This window comes from Cololabis saira, chromosome 22, assembly GCF_033807715.1.
Source record: "Cololabis saira isolate AMF1-May2022 chromosome 22, fColSai1.1, whole genome shotgun sequence".
Classification (NCBI taxonomy): Eukaryota; Metazoa; Chordata; class Actinopteri; order Beloniformes; family Belonidae; genus Cololabis; species Cololabis saira.
The window spans coordinates 25,542,159-25,557,478 of record NC_084608.1 but is presented as its reverse complement, the minus strand read 5'-3'; the positions used below and the strand labels follow the sequence as shown (position 1 = coordinate 25,557,478).

The 15,320-nt window shown below is 35.9% G+C and overlaps 3 protein-coding genes across 3 annotated transcripts in view; 1 reads left to right on the top strand and 2 right to left on the bottom strand.

Annotated features, from left to right (window-relative positions):
- The window catches only part of avl9 (AVL9 homolog (S. cerevisiase)), a 30,686-nt gene extending 26,300 nt beyond the window's left edge, over positions 1 to 4,386 (bottom strand). Inside the window, exon 1 of the mRNA XM_061713545.1 lies at positions 4,208 to 4,386. Coding sequence (XP_061569529.1) covers positions 4,208 to 4,291 — 84 coding nt within the window. The 5' untranslated portion in view covers positions 4,292 to 4,386. The remainder of the gene's footprint in view (positions 1 to 4,207) is intronic.
- Positions 4,387 to 7,045: 2,659 nt separating this feature from the next.
- lsm5 (LSM5 homolog, U6 small nuclear RNA and mRNA degradation associated) lies at positions 7,046 to 9,199 on the top strand. The gene is made up of 5 exons (XM_061712956.1): positions 7,046 to 7,095; positions 8,519 to 8,614; positions 8,700 to 8,727; positions 8,805 to 8,877; positions 8,957 to 9,199. The coding sequence occupies exons 1-5, from the start codon at positions 7,050 to 7,052 to the stop codon at positions 8,987 to 8,989; spliced, it is 276 nt and encodes a 91-aa protein (XP_061568940.1). The 5' UTR covers positions 7,046 to 7,049; the 3' UTR covers positions 8,990 to 9,199.
- psme2 (proteasome activator subunit 2) lies at positions 9,177 to 14,399 on the bottom strand. Its single transcript, XM_061712955.1, has 11 exons — positions 14,206 to 14,399; positions 13,927 to 13,959; positions 13,775 to 13,837; positions 12,943 to 13,029; positions 11,852 to 11,897; positions 11,680 to 11,777; positions 11,372 to 11,440; positions 11,214 to 11,281; positions 11,076 to 11,130; positions 10,805 to 10,891; positions 9,177 to 9,487 (listed from the first exon to the last, which is right to left on the bottom strand). The coding sequence occupies exons 1-11, from the start codon at positions 14,251 to 14,253 to the stop codon at positions 9,407 to 9,409; spliced, it is 735 nt and encodes a 244-aa protein (XP_061568939.1). The 5' UTR covers positions 14,254 to 14,399; the 3' UTR covers positions 9,177 to 9,406.
- Positions 14,400 to 15,320: the final 921 nt, after the last annotated feature.

Genomic DNA, 15,320 nt, shown 5'->3' with positions numbered 1-15,320 from the left:
GGTTTAAACCCCACTACAAATTAAACTATGGTCAATTTTGTTTTTGATTTCCTTTTTTTTTTGGTTCAGGATCAAGAAAATGGGATCAAAGCAAAAAATACCCAATTAATTTTGATTAATTACTCATTACTATTTTTACTGCTGCAGCTCTACCTGCAGAAGAACTAAAATAAACGTACCAAGAACACCTTTACAGCATCACTACCATCTAATTATCTGGTTGCTTTTGAGCTTATAGATCAATAACCGCTATCATAATCAAACAATATAAGGAACCTAATCATTTTAAATAGCTGCAGATGTGATGCAGCTGTTGGCTGATGTTGATACCAGCATCCATATATCAGTAAATACATCACATACGCAGCCCTGAGATATATGATCAGATCTGATCCACACCGACCAGTATTGATCGATGCTGGTATCGATACTGAACCTCCTTGGGACTGATATTAACCTTTATTTGTTCCCTCGTTAAATGCAACATATGCTTGTACTTAGAATAAGCTTTGAATATTGAGAAATACAATTTCCCACATGTACATAAACGCATCATGATAAAGTGGTGATCAGCAGGTCCGTGTGTCTTCCAGGTGTAACTTTTCACTGCTAGTAAAGTAAACCTGCAGGTAGCAATAATAAAGGTAAATACATAATTAAATAAGTAAACAACCACAACATTTGGAAAACCAAACTTAATCGACACTTAAAGGAACACCATCCTTTGATCATCACACCAAATAATATGAAGATTACAAAGGTTGAGAGAGTAAAACTAAACTAATAGTATACAGACAGAAACCTTTGCTACCTTCACTAATTGTTTACGATAGTGAAAAAGGGGATCAGCTGGTCTACGTTAGACTTGTAGTCAAGACCCCCTAAACCGAGACCAGGACACGACCAAGACCAGAGAGAATCAAGACCATCCTGGTTCAGCTAGTTTCCATATGAGGTTGTATTCAACTGCAGCACAATAACACAGAGAAGTGGATGAAGATGTTGAACTCACTATAAATGTTTTCATCCATCAGCTGAGATCAGACATGTGTGGCGACTGCACTACCGCTATTTCTACACTATTGGAGGATTGACTCCAGTGCTTTTAAGGATTGACACGACTACTAACTACCATATTTTCCGCACTATAAGGCGCACCGCATTATAAGGCGCACTAAATATCTGCTAAAATACCGTACTATAGTGGCTGGGGTTGAGTTACGTATCTACCTGATGGAGCTGCGCTACAGGAAATGCTACAAAATCCTACAGCAAATGCAAAAGAAAACCAAGAAGAAAAGTACCGTATGTCAAACTTTATGAACAAAATAAAAACCAGCTTTGCTCCGTCTCGTCAAAGTCGCCATTATGCGAGTCAGCGTCGCTGCTGTTGTCTTGAACGTCTGTGACGATTCCTGACGTTTTTAGCGCCATTACTTCGGCGACACCAACTAGTTTACCCACAATCCTCCTGACTACAGTAACAGAAATTAGCGTAATTATCATATATAAAGGTGCACTGCCGGTTTTTGAGGAAATTAAAAGCTTTTAGGTGCGCCTTATAGTGCGGAAAATACGGTAGTCCCAAAGTCCTCCAGAATAACCTGCCTCCAACACCCCCCTCCACCTCAGAAAAGGAATGAAGAGTAAATGTTAACAATTTAAATTGAACTGAATTTGGAGATGAAACCTGCATTTTAAACATAAAAGATTGAATATTATAGTATTTATAGTAGTAGTAATTATAGTAATCAGATTACCGGTACACCATATATCAGCATCACTGAAATGGACCTGATGTTTAATCATTCACAACGATATGCAAAATATTACTCATATATTTATTCAAACAAGGCCGTTATAAACACAAAACTTTAATTAAATACAGACACATGCAGATGCACCAAAACATTAAATCAAATACAAAATAAAAATTGTTTACAAAACTGTACATTAACAAGAGGAAGAACTGCTGATCCCCAGATTCTGTCACTTTGGTGCAACAACATCTCAGTTATCCGAGACAAGACCAAGACCACAAAAAAGTGGTCTAGAGACCAAGACCGGTCTGGAGAACTACAAGTCTAGTCTACGCTCAAAAAAATCAATGTTTGTTACTGGAAAGAATATAACAAAAACTTTTTATCTAAACATCTTCTTCTATTATTTGTTTTAATATGAGAAATCCAACCTCATACATCTAATTTTGTCTGAAACCTCCCAAATATTCCCTTTGAGGCAAAACAACAACAACCCATTTACAAAGAAAGTCATTTCTAGGATCAGTGCTGCAGCAGAAACACTTGAGGCTCCAGCTGGAGACACTGAACTAGATATTGACTAGATGCTGGCAGGACAACATGAGTTGCATAACCACATTAGACCACAGGAAACAGCTGATGTCCAACTCTGACCTGCTGCAGGACACTGGACACTCATTATTATTCATCACTCTCATTATTACTGCTGCTTTCCAGAGTAAATCCTGCACATGCATGTGAAAGATCTGTGGGTTTGGTGTTTTTATTATATTATTATTATTATTATTATTATTATTATTATTATTATTATTATTATTATTACAGTGGTGGTCAGATTAACTATATCTTGCAATTCAAAACAATACACTTAAATTGCAAGATATACAGGACTGTCTCAGAAAATTAGAATATTGTGATAAAGTTCTTTATTTTCTGTTATGCAATTAAAAAAACAAAAATGTCATACATTTTGGATTAATTACAAATCAACTGAAATATTGAAAGCCTTTTATTATTTTAATATTGCTGATTATGGCTTACAGTTTAAGATTAAGATTCCCAGAATATTTAAATTTTTTGAGATAGGATATTTGAGTTTTCTTAAGCTGTAAGCCATGATCAGCAATATTAAAATAATAAAAGGCTTGCAATATTTCAGTTGATTTGTAATGAATCCAGAATGTATGACATTTTTGCATTACAGAAAATAAAGGACTTTATCACAATATTCTACTTTTCTGAGACAGTCCTGTGGTTAATCTGAACACCACTGTAATAATATATAAGACTTATAATAACAATTTACTTCCACGCTGCATGCAGGAACTGTTCAAGCCAAGAGAGGGCAAACATGACCTCAGGGGAACAGCAATGTTTGAGACAACAGCATTAAGAACAAATACAAAGGGCAGATGTTTATCCGTTTTAGGAGTAAAACTGTGGAACTCATTAAACAACGACCGTAAATTAGCAAACTCAATAAAAGCATACAAGATATTATTCAGAGCAAAGGTAATGGACACATATATGAAGTTGTGTGAAATGAAGAAATGGTAAAAACAGAACATTAGAAGGGGTAGGACTAGAAAGGTTTTTGGAAACTTCATCCTACACCCTTTCAAACAGGAAATATTTATTTACATATAGATTTGTCTCTTTAATTTGCTTTGTTTTGCTTATGGTTTTCTTTTTTTTCTTTTTCTCGGTATATACATTTTATGTATTCTGATTATTTTGTTTTTGTTTTAACCTGTTTGAATAAATAAATAAATGAAATGAAAATGAAAAAATATATAGAAGCAGAATAAGCAAACAGAGAAGAATGTACACATGCATGAGATAAAATGACAACCTAAATTGGCTTTGTGGGTTTCTTTAGCATCTTTTCACTTTCTGTTTTCAGAGCAATCATTATTATTATTATCATCATTATTATTACTATTATTGCAGTTATTACAGCTATTATTATTATTATTATTATTATTATTATTATTATTATTATTATCATTATTATCATTATTATTACTATTATTGCAGTTATTACAGCTATTATTATTATCATTATTATTACTATTATTATAGTTATTACAGATATGATTATTATTATTATTATTATTATTATTATTTTGTGTAACCTCATGATACTTCATTTGTTCATTTTGTATATTCTATTATGTTAAAAGCTGGGCAAGATAGCTTTATGCTTCAAGCCCAGTCCTTTTCAGTCAAAATAATCACAATGTTAACCAAAGAAAACCCTGTGGATGTTTGTTATCTTGTGTGTTGATTTTTATGCTTGTAATTGACCGAAATAAAGATAAACTAACTTGTTTTGCTCGGTATTTGATTGGTAATCCTGCAGCAGGACTACTCCTGAATAAACAGAGCAATGCACCTTTATGTTGGTAAATAACAGGGCTAGTTAGCTGCAGATAGCAGTCTCATACCTGACAGCCCTTTTTGTGGTGAAATCCGACCACCACGATGTGCAGAACCGGTCCCTTTGGGTCGTGGCCGCCGCGAGGCTCCATGCCCCCCTGCTGCTGTGGCGGGCCGGGCTTGTTTTCAGCTGAACAACAGGAACAGAGGAGAGTTTCAGCGCTGAATCAGCCCAGCAGCAGCAGCAGCAGCAGCACCGACGCTGCAGGATCAGCTGCCTTCCGCCTCATGCGGCCGAGCCGAAGGGCGGGCCGGCGGAGCGGCCAAGAGGATAACTCGCTCCTCCCTTCCGGTTTCGCTTATACTCACCGATAAACGACTGATGTTTTCCAGATCATGAGATCCTGCTCCTTTACGGAATAGTACGGAAGAGGGGCCACTTAAAAAAAAAAAAAAAGAATTCTGAGAAAAAAGTCAGAATTCTGAGAAAAAAGTCAGAATTCTAGGCCACTAAAAAAAAATAATAATAATTCTGAGAAAAAAAGTCAGAATTCTGAGAAAAAAGTCAGAATTCTGACTTTAATCTCAGAATTCTGAGAATTCTGCGGGGTCACGGGGGTCTGCTGGAGCCTATCCCAGCTCATTTCAGGTGAGAGGCAGGGGTTACACCCTGGACAGGTCACCAGTCCATCACAGGGCCACATATAAACACACAAACCATGCACACAACCACACTCACGCTCACACCTACGGGCAATTTAGAATCACCAATTAACCTAGCGTGCATGTTTTTGGACTGTGGGAGGAAACCGGAGTACCCGGAGAGAACACACGCAAGCACGGGGAGAACATGCAAACTCCACACAGAAAGGCCCCTGCCGGGCCTGGGAGTCGAACCGGGGACCTTCTTGCTGTGAGGCAACAGTGCTAACCACTAAGCCACCGTGCTGCCCCCCCCCAAAAAAAAAAAAAAAAGTCAGAATTCTGAGATTAAAGTCAGAATTCTGACTTTTTTCTCAGAATTCTTTTTATTTTTTTTAAGTGGCCCCAATACTCTTCCATACGTACTCATCCGTACTTCCGTACCTTAATAAAAACAGATAATTAGAAAGAGGAGCAAAAAAAGGGGATTCAAACCTGATTGAAAGACATTTACTTTACATGAATCGTCAATAGTTTTACCTGCTTTTTTTGCACCGTTTTTCTTTCTTTCCCGTACTGCACTACTTTTATTTTTCATTCCAATGTATATACTGTTTATATTTTTTAATTCTATATTTTTTACTTTTTTTGCCCTTTCCCTGCATGTGTGTGTTAAGTGTACTGCTGCAGCACAAAGTGAATTTCCCCATTGAGGGAGGAATAAAGGATAATCTTATTTTATCTTATCTTAAGTGCATGATGATTGTGATAACAAAACATATGGCACAGACAATTTTTAAGCTCTTATTTTTGGATTAATTCTTTTATTTTCCACTACAGATGTAACTTTGTTGTGGGAAATCTTTTTTGAGGCTTAATTTTACAGATTTGTGAGATAAAAGTTTTGATGCTCACCAGGATTGTACACCTTTTTTTAGCAAAAGTTAAAGGATGGAGACTGATATGTTGTTTTCCCCATCATGTGATCCTGCTCCGTTATATAGTAATAAAAACAGTGACTTTAAAAAAAAGGAGCAAAAGAGGAGATTCAAACCCGATTCTAACCAGTTTGAAAGACATTTACTTTACATGAATGGTCAAGTGCATGATGATTGTGATAACAAAACATATGGCACAGTCAATTTTCAAGCGGTCTTCTTGTAAAATAATCTCATCAATTATGGAGTAAAATAAATAAATACATTTTTCCCTTAGTAATCCCACAATGGGGAAATTTTAGTCTCTGCATTTAACCCATTTCTAGTCCAATGCAGTGGTCTGCCATGCAATGGCACGGGGCCCGGGGAGCAGGAAGGGCTAAGGGCCTTGCTCAGGGGCCCAAAGTGGTCAACCTCAGTTGCAATACAGGGGCTTGAACAGACCTGATTGAGATTATTTTATTCTCAATATTGTTTTAGTGCCAACATGAACTGCAGAATGAAATTACGATGCATTTGAGCCAGGATAAACTGAATAAAAACTTGAATACACTTATTTGAATGCCTTCCAAACTTTAATAAAAATCATCAACTCTCAAATGATTTCCAGATTGTAATACATTTTAAATAAAGAAAAATAATACGTATGATTACAGTTTAGAAAAATACAAATTTAATTAGAAAGAAAATAGAAATTAAGAAGAGATTTATTTATTCATTTACGCATTTGTAAATAAGAAACTATTCTTAAATTGCTTGCCTGATGAGATAAAGGTTTAATAATAAAAAAAAAATTAACTAACCACAAAATGTGTTTGAAAGAGTTACTTCTATCACTATCTTCACTGTGTGGCGTTAATAATGGTGATTTACTATATTTTTAACAGACTGCAACATCAGACAGAAGTAATTTATATATTTTGCAATGCAGAATTGTAAACAGCATGAATGCATAGTGTTCAGCATGTGAACAAGGCGTCTGTGTTAAATTGATTAAATGAAGTACATAAATAGAAAATATACTTCCGAAAGTAGTTTGAATGACTGAAGGGTGGGGAACTATCTTGACTTTCATATTTCATGTGTTGTAGGTGTAGGGTTTCGGTTAATATCGTTTTATACAATTTTTTTCTTCTGTTAATAAAAAAGAATATTATTATTTTTTGGTTCTAGCTCCAACTGGACCTGTATTCACGTAACAGTTTTTTTTTCTTTTTGAGGCTGAACGAGGTTCGAGGATTGGTCGGTGTGTGATTGCTCTCGCCTGGCAGCTGCTGCTCTGGCAGCTGCTGCTCTTCTATCCATTAGTCATCCTGCACCTCTCACCACGATGGCGGCCACTCAAGGGACGAACCCGTCACAGTTGCTCCCACTCGGTGCGTAAACTCTTTATTTTCTGCCATTTCGTCGCAGGGAGTGGGAAATGTATATATTTGGTTGACCATACTCGAGTTAGAGCAGTCTAAAGTGAATTTATTTGGCGTTAATGTGGCCCACGTTGGCCTCATGCGGCCAATAGCAGCTAATGTTGCATACAAACAGAAACATGTCTGTTGTTTTAATTCAATAAAAGTCCAACAATGAAGGACTATTTAGTCACAAATTGTTAATTATTTCATTCATTTAAACAACAATTTCAGTAACGAGCTGATAGCAGAATGTACGACATTATGGTAAATAATGTCTAGTTTTGTATGCAGAATTTGTGCTCATGTAAAGAAAATATAATAAATAAAACACACATAACACAATAAAACTTATTTTTTTCTCCTTTTTATTGAAGAGCAAGAATGTTGTTCATTTTGTTATTGCAATGGAAAATTAATTGATGGATTTTCAAAATAAAGTCCTTTTTTACACTTTTATTAGGACTTATTTGTTTATTTAAAGGCTAATTTTTTAATGGACCTTCAGTTTAAAATAGTTTAAATACTCGCACTTTTGTAACCTTTCTAAATTTATTTCAACATTTTATTTTTTTTTCTATCAAATTGTTCAGTTTATAGTTTTTAATATATATATATATATATATATATATATTTTGAATTAGAAGTTTTTACATCGATTTAATTAAAGTTTTGTATGAATTTAGCTGTAGTAAAAGAGCCATCTCATCTGTTATTATTGATTATGCTTAGTTCGGTATTGTGAGTGGTTTTGTTGTCCACACAGATCTATACTGCCGCCATGTGGTCAGAAGTAATATTGCTACTTTGAATGTCTTTAATTTCAGTCAAAAGTGTCTCACATATGTTAATTCTGTGACTAATACAAACTTTATTTAGAATATGTGTAACAAATATCGATTGGTATTGAATTTTTTTGAGTCTTTCAGCACCTTATTTTACCCAGAATTAATTTTTCTCCTCAACATTGACTAAACTGAAGCTAACAGGCTCCTTCAGCTTTCAGTAATTCAGCAGCAAACTGGTGACTTGATATAAACATCATTAGACTATATTAAGTCTTTATTTCCATCTTGCACCATAGCTGTGTTGTTTGGTCTCACTTACTTTATATTTCTATTTATGTGGTTCTTCATTTAACCATTGGACTTTTAGCTGCTGCTCTTATTTCTGGATTCATTCTTTTATTTTCCACTACAGATGTAACTGTTGTGGGAAACCTTTTTTGGGGGGCTTAATTTTACTGATTTATAAGATAAAAGTTTTGATACTGAGCCGGGTTGTACAGCTTTTTAGTAAAAAAATAATTAAATACAAAAACGCGTCTCAAAATAAGGAGCCCAGAGCTGCTGAAGTAAACATGCAACCTCACATTTTTGAATTTGTTTTGCAGAGCTGGTGGACAAATGTATCGGCTCCAGGATTCACATCGTCATGAAAACCGATAAAGAAATCGTCGGCACGCTGCTGGGTTTCGATGACTTTGTCAGTATCCTTTTTGTAAAACACCATCAATGTTCGGCATCATCTCACGGTTGATTCTCCCAAATCTGCTCCTTAACTCTGAGTTTCAGACATGGTGCTGGAGGATGTAACAGAATTGTAAGTGTGTTTGTTTCACAGATTAACGCCGACTTGTTTGATTTAACTCTGTAATACGTCTTATATCTGTGTTTCAGTGAAATCACGCCGGAGGGAAGGAGGATAACCAAACTGGATCAGATCCTTCTCAACGGCAACAACATCACCATGGTAAGAAACAGACGATGAGGTTTCGTTTTACTTTGAAGCAAACAGATGATTTATGTCTGAATATCTTCTCCTCCTGCAGCTCATCCCCGGTGGAGAAGGACCGGACGTGTAGATGTCTGGTTTTTGTGTTAAATGCCTTTGTTTGTAAACCTTCATATGTTAATTGTTGTATTAGTTTCTCTTCTTGAGCGAAGGAAAACTGTTTTGTAATATTCTTTTATTCAGCGTTCCGTGAAAAGCGCATCATGTCTCATGGATGACAAAGATTTTGTTTTTTAAGAAATAAAGTAAGAATCTGACACTTTGACAGAACAAGTTTTTATTTTCTTACCATGCAGGTCAAACTTAGTGCAAATATAAGTGTTCCCATCAAACAGAAATGATAAAAAAAATCAGTTTTTTTTTTTTTAGTGAACTTTTAAAAAGGAATCATTGATAAACCCGCGGGCAGTTTTGACTGATGAATCCTGCAGCGTGACGCAGGTGCAGAGAGTTGAGAGATGAATCCAGCTGATCAGTAGCTGCAGCTTCAGTACATCGACGACTTCTCCTCTCCTTTGGGGTTGGTCACCTTTTCCAGGTTTTTGCAGATGATGTCATAAAGTTCAGCCTGGAGAGTTAGTTAGAAAACGTTAGTGTTTGACACTGAAATGCAGCAATGCAAACTTAAGCTTGTTTTCCTGTCAGACTTAGTTTATTTAGCATTTGATAAGTTTTTAATCCATATTAAACCATTCAATTTTATTTTTTTTTTACTTTTCATAGTGGAAAAAAAACATTTAGGTGTTTCCTCCCAAATAAACCCCTCAGCTTTGAGAAATAATTTATTAAAGTATATTTAATTGTCAGGTTAAAACACGGATGCTGGGAAGCGTTGTCGTCATCACGGGGGCAGAACGGGCCAACAGGAGTGGCGGTTTCAGATAAACAGAGTAGATTTTCAGGTTTAGGGTGGTTGTTTCCTGGTATTCAGGTGGAGATTTAATAATCTCACATCTTTGTTTACTAGGGCTGTAATAACCAAAGAAATTCTTAGTTGACTGAAGCGCTAAAATTTCAACAAATTCGACTATTGGGCTTTTTTTTTTTTTCTCGTTGTCAATTTGCTATATATTAAATCGCCTTCTGATGTACTGCACTGAAATTAATTACACACTACAGCCTGTAAATATATTCTCGTTTTAATAATTGACCGACACATTTTGCACTGTACACGGTGGCCGCAAGTATTTTTTTTTTCTGGTTCAACTACAGTGGGGCTAACCAGTATTTTGGTGGGGCTCAAATAAATGCCAAACTTTCAATGTCAATATATTTTTATACTACTATATTTGTACTTTTTTCCGTTGTCTATTTTTATGAAATTCTTCCACAATGCAGATGTCTCTGACATGATAGCGTTCAACAAATCACTGGATCTTGTCCTTCTACTTAACAATCTATCCATCTCTGGTCAGTGGATTGGGCTAAACCAAAATAGCAAAAACAAAGGGATGTACTTTCCTCCTGATGAAATTAAATTAAAGAATCGACCAATCAGAATTTTAGTCGAGCCAGGCCACATTGACTAACTTTACACACACTTGGAGAAACTCAGCTTAAAGTTTCTAGCAGCTAAGAAACAGGACTGTTTCATCAGCACCACAGTAATTATCTGATTTCACTGAGTCTATATTTGTCTGCAGCATAGACTGAACATTGATTATTAAGTTGAAGTCAAGCGTCCATCAGATGATTTAACTGGAAATGTTGAGACTAATGAATTAAGAGTTTACAATCTCTTTAATTCAAACCGATTTGATGTGGAGTAAAAGCAAGTTTCCTTCAGGCGGCTGTTTTACATCCGTGTTGACAGTTTTATACTTCTATCTGAACGCTGATGAAACATGCTTTCATGGGTTAAATGAAGGTTCTCGGTCCGACTTACGTAGAATCCACGGATGTCGAGGACGATCACTCTGATCTCAGAAAAAACGGCCTCGTCCTTCTCGTGGACGAGCGAGCGGTAGTCCATCTGAGCGGGAACAACACCAGTTAGAGCTTTCTATGATCCTCAACAGTTTTAATAAAACAAAACAATAATGTACTCGTCCTCAATATGATCTAACTTCTCTGTGATTATCTATTTCTTACTAAAAACAGCTGATTCTCAGTCCTGAATGTCTCAATAAATAAACCTCAAACTCCCAATCACTCACCACGTGTGTGTCTTTGGAGGCTTTAGCGACGGCGTCCCCCCTCTCTGAGAAGTACCTGAACAGTAAAACAAAGATGGTGACACAAACAATTACCTAAAAAAAAATATATATATTTAAAATGCCGTCCATCTGACGTACTTGTTAATGTTTGTCTGAAAGCCATCCACTTTGGTCTTTACCGCTGCTATTCTCTCCAGGATTTTCTCCTGCCGTCGAACAGAAGAAGTGATGTTTGTTTATCACTAGTTGCGAACAAATATAAAAACTTACATGGTCCTTTTTAAGAAGAAATATACCTGGATGGCAACTCCAAAGTCGTTTCCATCCTCTATTTTTGGGATGAGGTGCTGAATCCAGCAGGACACCTGCAGGGATTTAAACCCACAACTTTAAAGTAGTATGTCCCTAATTTGATTTTATATCTTTTATTTCAAACATATGTATATGCAAATGTGTTCTGCTCGAAAAAGGAGTAGGAAGAAGTAAAAAACATATGAACTCAATACTATTTTTTCAGTTGGACCCTCGTAAATATGAAAGAAAAGAAAAAAACTTGACATGGTTAAAGGTTAATGCTCCTTTTTAAAGCCACTGGTCCACTTACGACGACGATGGTCTCCCTGAGGGCCACGATCTCCGGCTTCACCCGCTCCAGGACCGTCATGATCTTCTCGTTTCCCTTGATGAAGCCGCACTTCGGAGCTGAGGAACAGAGACGACAGCTGAAGCATCCGTTCCCTGTCACATGACCGTCGTTTACCAACAAAACCGCTTACCTTTCTTCTTCTTCTCATCTTCTTCACTCTTGTCTGTCTCCATTTCCTAGGAGATGGGGATTCAGCAGAATGAGACTGACTTTAATGCTGCACAACATCTGTAAACCTTACAGAACCAGCAGCAGGATTGGGCCTCTATACCGTCTGCAGAAACGAGCTCTAAGAATAATATGTTGTGTACAGCCAAAACATTCATCTAGCTATCCTCACTGTTTTTCAAGCCAATCATCTTCAATTTGGTCTATTTGTTCATGGCTTGTTGGGGAGAACCCTTCCCCTATTTAGGCATAATTCTCAGGTCCAGAATAACCCACTCGCAGTTCAAATGACCTCAGACCAACAGTCCAAACCTAATTTAATATTGGCTTCAGAGGGTCAAAGATTTACAATTCTCTGCCATTATATCTAGGTGACTTGTCTGCTCATAAATTTAAGAAGACTCTGAAATCACTAAATACTTTCCATATGGTCGGCTACATGAACCCGAGTTACAGGACTGTCTCAGAAAATTAGAATATTGTGATAAAGTCCTTTATTTTCTGTAATGCAAAAATGTCATACATTCTGGATTGATTACAAATCAACTGAAATATTGCAAGCCTTTTATTATTTTAATATTGCTGATCATGGCTTACAGCTTAAGAAAACTCAAATATCCTATCTCAAAAAATTTTAATATTCTGGGAATCTTAATCTTAAACTGCAATATTTCAGTTGATTTGTAATGAATCCAGAATGTATGACATTTTTGTTTTTTTAATTGCATTACAGAAAATAAAGAACTTCATCACAATATTCTAATTTTCTGAGACAGTCCTGTATATTCTTGGTGTTTTTTTTTTACCCTATTGTTATATGTATGTCTTATCTTTATACATTTTTCTTCCTGTATTTCACCTGTATGACAGTTATTAGGATACTTTTTTTTATCTTTAAATGTACAAATTCCTGGAGAATGCCACTTCGTGAGCCCCTGGAGGGGTTTTAGCCATTCTCCATCACAGTTACTGAATCTATGTAAACTGTTTTAATGTTTTTGTATGTGAAAACAAGCAAACATGCAGCGGTTGGACCAGAGGAGAGCGGATCACCTCATCCTCCGGTGAAGGGGGGTCAGGGATGGGGATGTCCAGGGGGGCCTGCAGGGAGGACATGTCTGTGATGCTGAGAGCATCATCCTGGAAAGACAAAGACAAACATGAAGACATGTCCCATCAGGACCTGCTGGATCTGTAGGTGCAGTACTCGAGTTGAGGGGGGATGAGGGGGGGATGGCATTTAGAGTCATCACCAGAAAAATAACACCAGAAAAATAACTTATTTGACAATTTTCACCTGTTTCAAGTAAATTTTCACTTGAAATAAGTAGAAAAATCTGCCAGTGGGACAAGATTTATCTTCTCAGTACAAGCAAAAAAATCTTGTTCCACTGGCAGATTTTTCTACTTATTTCAAGTGAAAATCTACTTGAAACAGGTGAAAATTGTTGTTTTTTCCAGTGATGAGTCTTGTTTTAAGTGTAATGGGATTTCTTTTACTAAAATGAGACATTTTAACTAGAAATAAGACAAATATTCTTGTTAAACTTTTGAGTTTTTGCAGTGATCCATTTTACTTATCCTGTGAAGGACAGAGTCATATTGATAAGTTCAGAAACTGTTTTTTATTGTTGTGTTTTGATGTATTTTATGTAAGCCCAGTGGATATTTAAAGCTTACAGAAGGCTGCATTTAACTGCTGCTATGTCATTCCTGTAGTATTTCTGCAGCTGGTTTGGTCACTGCTATTATTTGTAATATATTATATTATTTGTAATCAGCACAAATTATCTGTCCCCATATGATAAAATCCACCATCCCCCCGGATTTTTTTATACAACTCGAGTACTGTGTAGGTGACAACATGAACACGATGAACATGAACCTTGAGCAGGGCGTCCAGCTGGATGATCTTCACAGGGATCAGATTGGAGAACAGATTCTCCGCCTGCAGACACAAAAGAGAGTCACGTGTGCACCTGCGGGAAGGACGCTGCTCTTGGAAAAATAAATGTGCATCGTAAAAGGCAGACAAACCTCATGATAGAGAGACTTGCGAAAGGTTTCCACCTGCAGAGAGACGTGGATGAATTAAGGTGAAATGATTTGGCTGATTCACCCTTACAAAAAGCCTTTTGGATTTACTTTCGTTTTCCTGTCAGAGGGACTTTCCGCCGCTTTGACGGCTGAAATCGTCATTTTTGCACATATTTGCACTCAAAATTTACACAATCTGGTTAAAATGTCGATTATCTTAACGGGGCCTTTAGATGAAAGCTTTGTCCCTGTTCTGATCGTGGAGGGAGCAGGACTCACCTTAACCGCGCTCGCCTTGCTGATCTTCAGTGTTGCTGCCTTTGACATGATGAAGCAAACTTCACCCGTTCAATACGAATTTAATAAATAAATTTAGAACTGATTTAGAAAACTTGAGACGTGCGCGGCTGCTGCAGAGGACGGTGATGGTGCGTTTCCTTATTTCCTCATCCACTTTACTTTCGGTATAACTTCAGGTGACGCGGCGACCACGCCCCCTTTTAGAGCGGACACGCCCCCTTTTAGAGGGACACGCCCACTGCTCCGCAGGCTGGAGCCCAACTGCGCAGGCGCAGCCTTGCTGCTTCAAAACAAGTGTGGAGCCAATAAACTGTAAACTCGACCTGTTTTCTCAGTTTATACACTGTTCTTCGCGTTGTAACTCGCATTGGTGATCCACGCCCTTGCTTGGGGAAAGTTTGTGAACATTTGAAGAATTTTCTTTCAAACAGAATATGAATATATTGTCATTGTCGATTATTATAAACAAACGTATGTATGTATATTGCAGGATTTACAAATTAACTTATTTTAGTTTGAGAGCAAATCGACACACACACACACACAAAAAATAATGTATATATATATATGTATATATTATATATATATATATATATATATATATATATATATATATATATATATATATATTGGTACTATGGACCTCTTCTTAAGATGTGTCTTTAATAAAGTATGAATTGAATTGAATTGAATTGAATATATATATATATATATATATATATATATATATATATATATATATATATATATATATATATATATATATATATATATATATATATATATATGTATATATATATATATATATATACAAATTTTATATATATATACATGTATAAAATGTATCTTATACAGGATGTATCCCATCCTTTTATATATATATATATATATATATATATATATATATATATATACATATTTATATATATAGGGTTCTCTATTTCTCTCATTCCTTATTAATTTGTTTAGTTATTTTATTTCTATTTTTTCTTACAATTTCATCATTTTTTTTATTTAATTTAATTTGTTTTTGTGCATTGATCTTTTTTTATTTTATTAGTCATTGCTGTCATCATTGTGACCAACTTTATTAT

Bases quoted from the DNA above. Each gene is read 5' to 3' on its own strand.
- psme2 (XM_061712955.1), bottom strand. From the start codon at position 14,253: ATGTCAAAGGCAGCAACACTGAAGATCAGCAAGGCGAGCGCGGTTAAG. The intron at 11,898-12,942 runs GTGATCCGCTCT...CCCATCTCCTAG, and splicing joins CCCCTTCACCGGAGGATGAG to GAAATGGAGACAGACAAGAG. The intron at 11,282-11,371 runs GTATATTTCTTC...GTTCGACGGCAG, and splicing joins ACTTTGGAGTTGCCATCCAG to GAGAAAATCCTGGAGAGAAT.
- lsm5 (XM_061712956.1), top strand. From the start codon at position 7,050: ATGGCGGCCACTCAAGGGACGAACCCGTCACAGTTGCTCCCACTCG. The intron at 8,728-8,804 runs GTAAGTGTGTTT...TCTGTGTTTCAG, and splicing joins CTGGAGGATGTAACAGAATT to TGAAATCACGCCGGAGGGAA. The intron at 8,878-8,956 runs GTAAGAAACAGA...CTCCTCCTGCAG, and splicing joins ACGGCAACAACATCACCATG to CTCATCCCCGGTGGAGAAGG.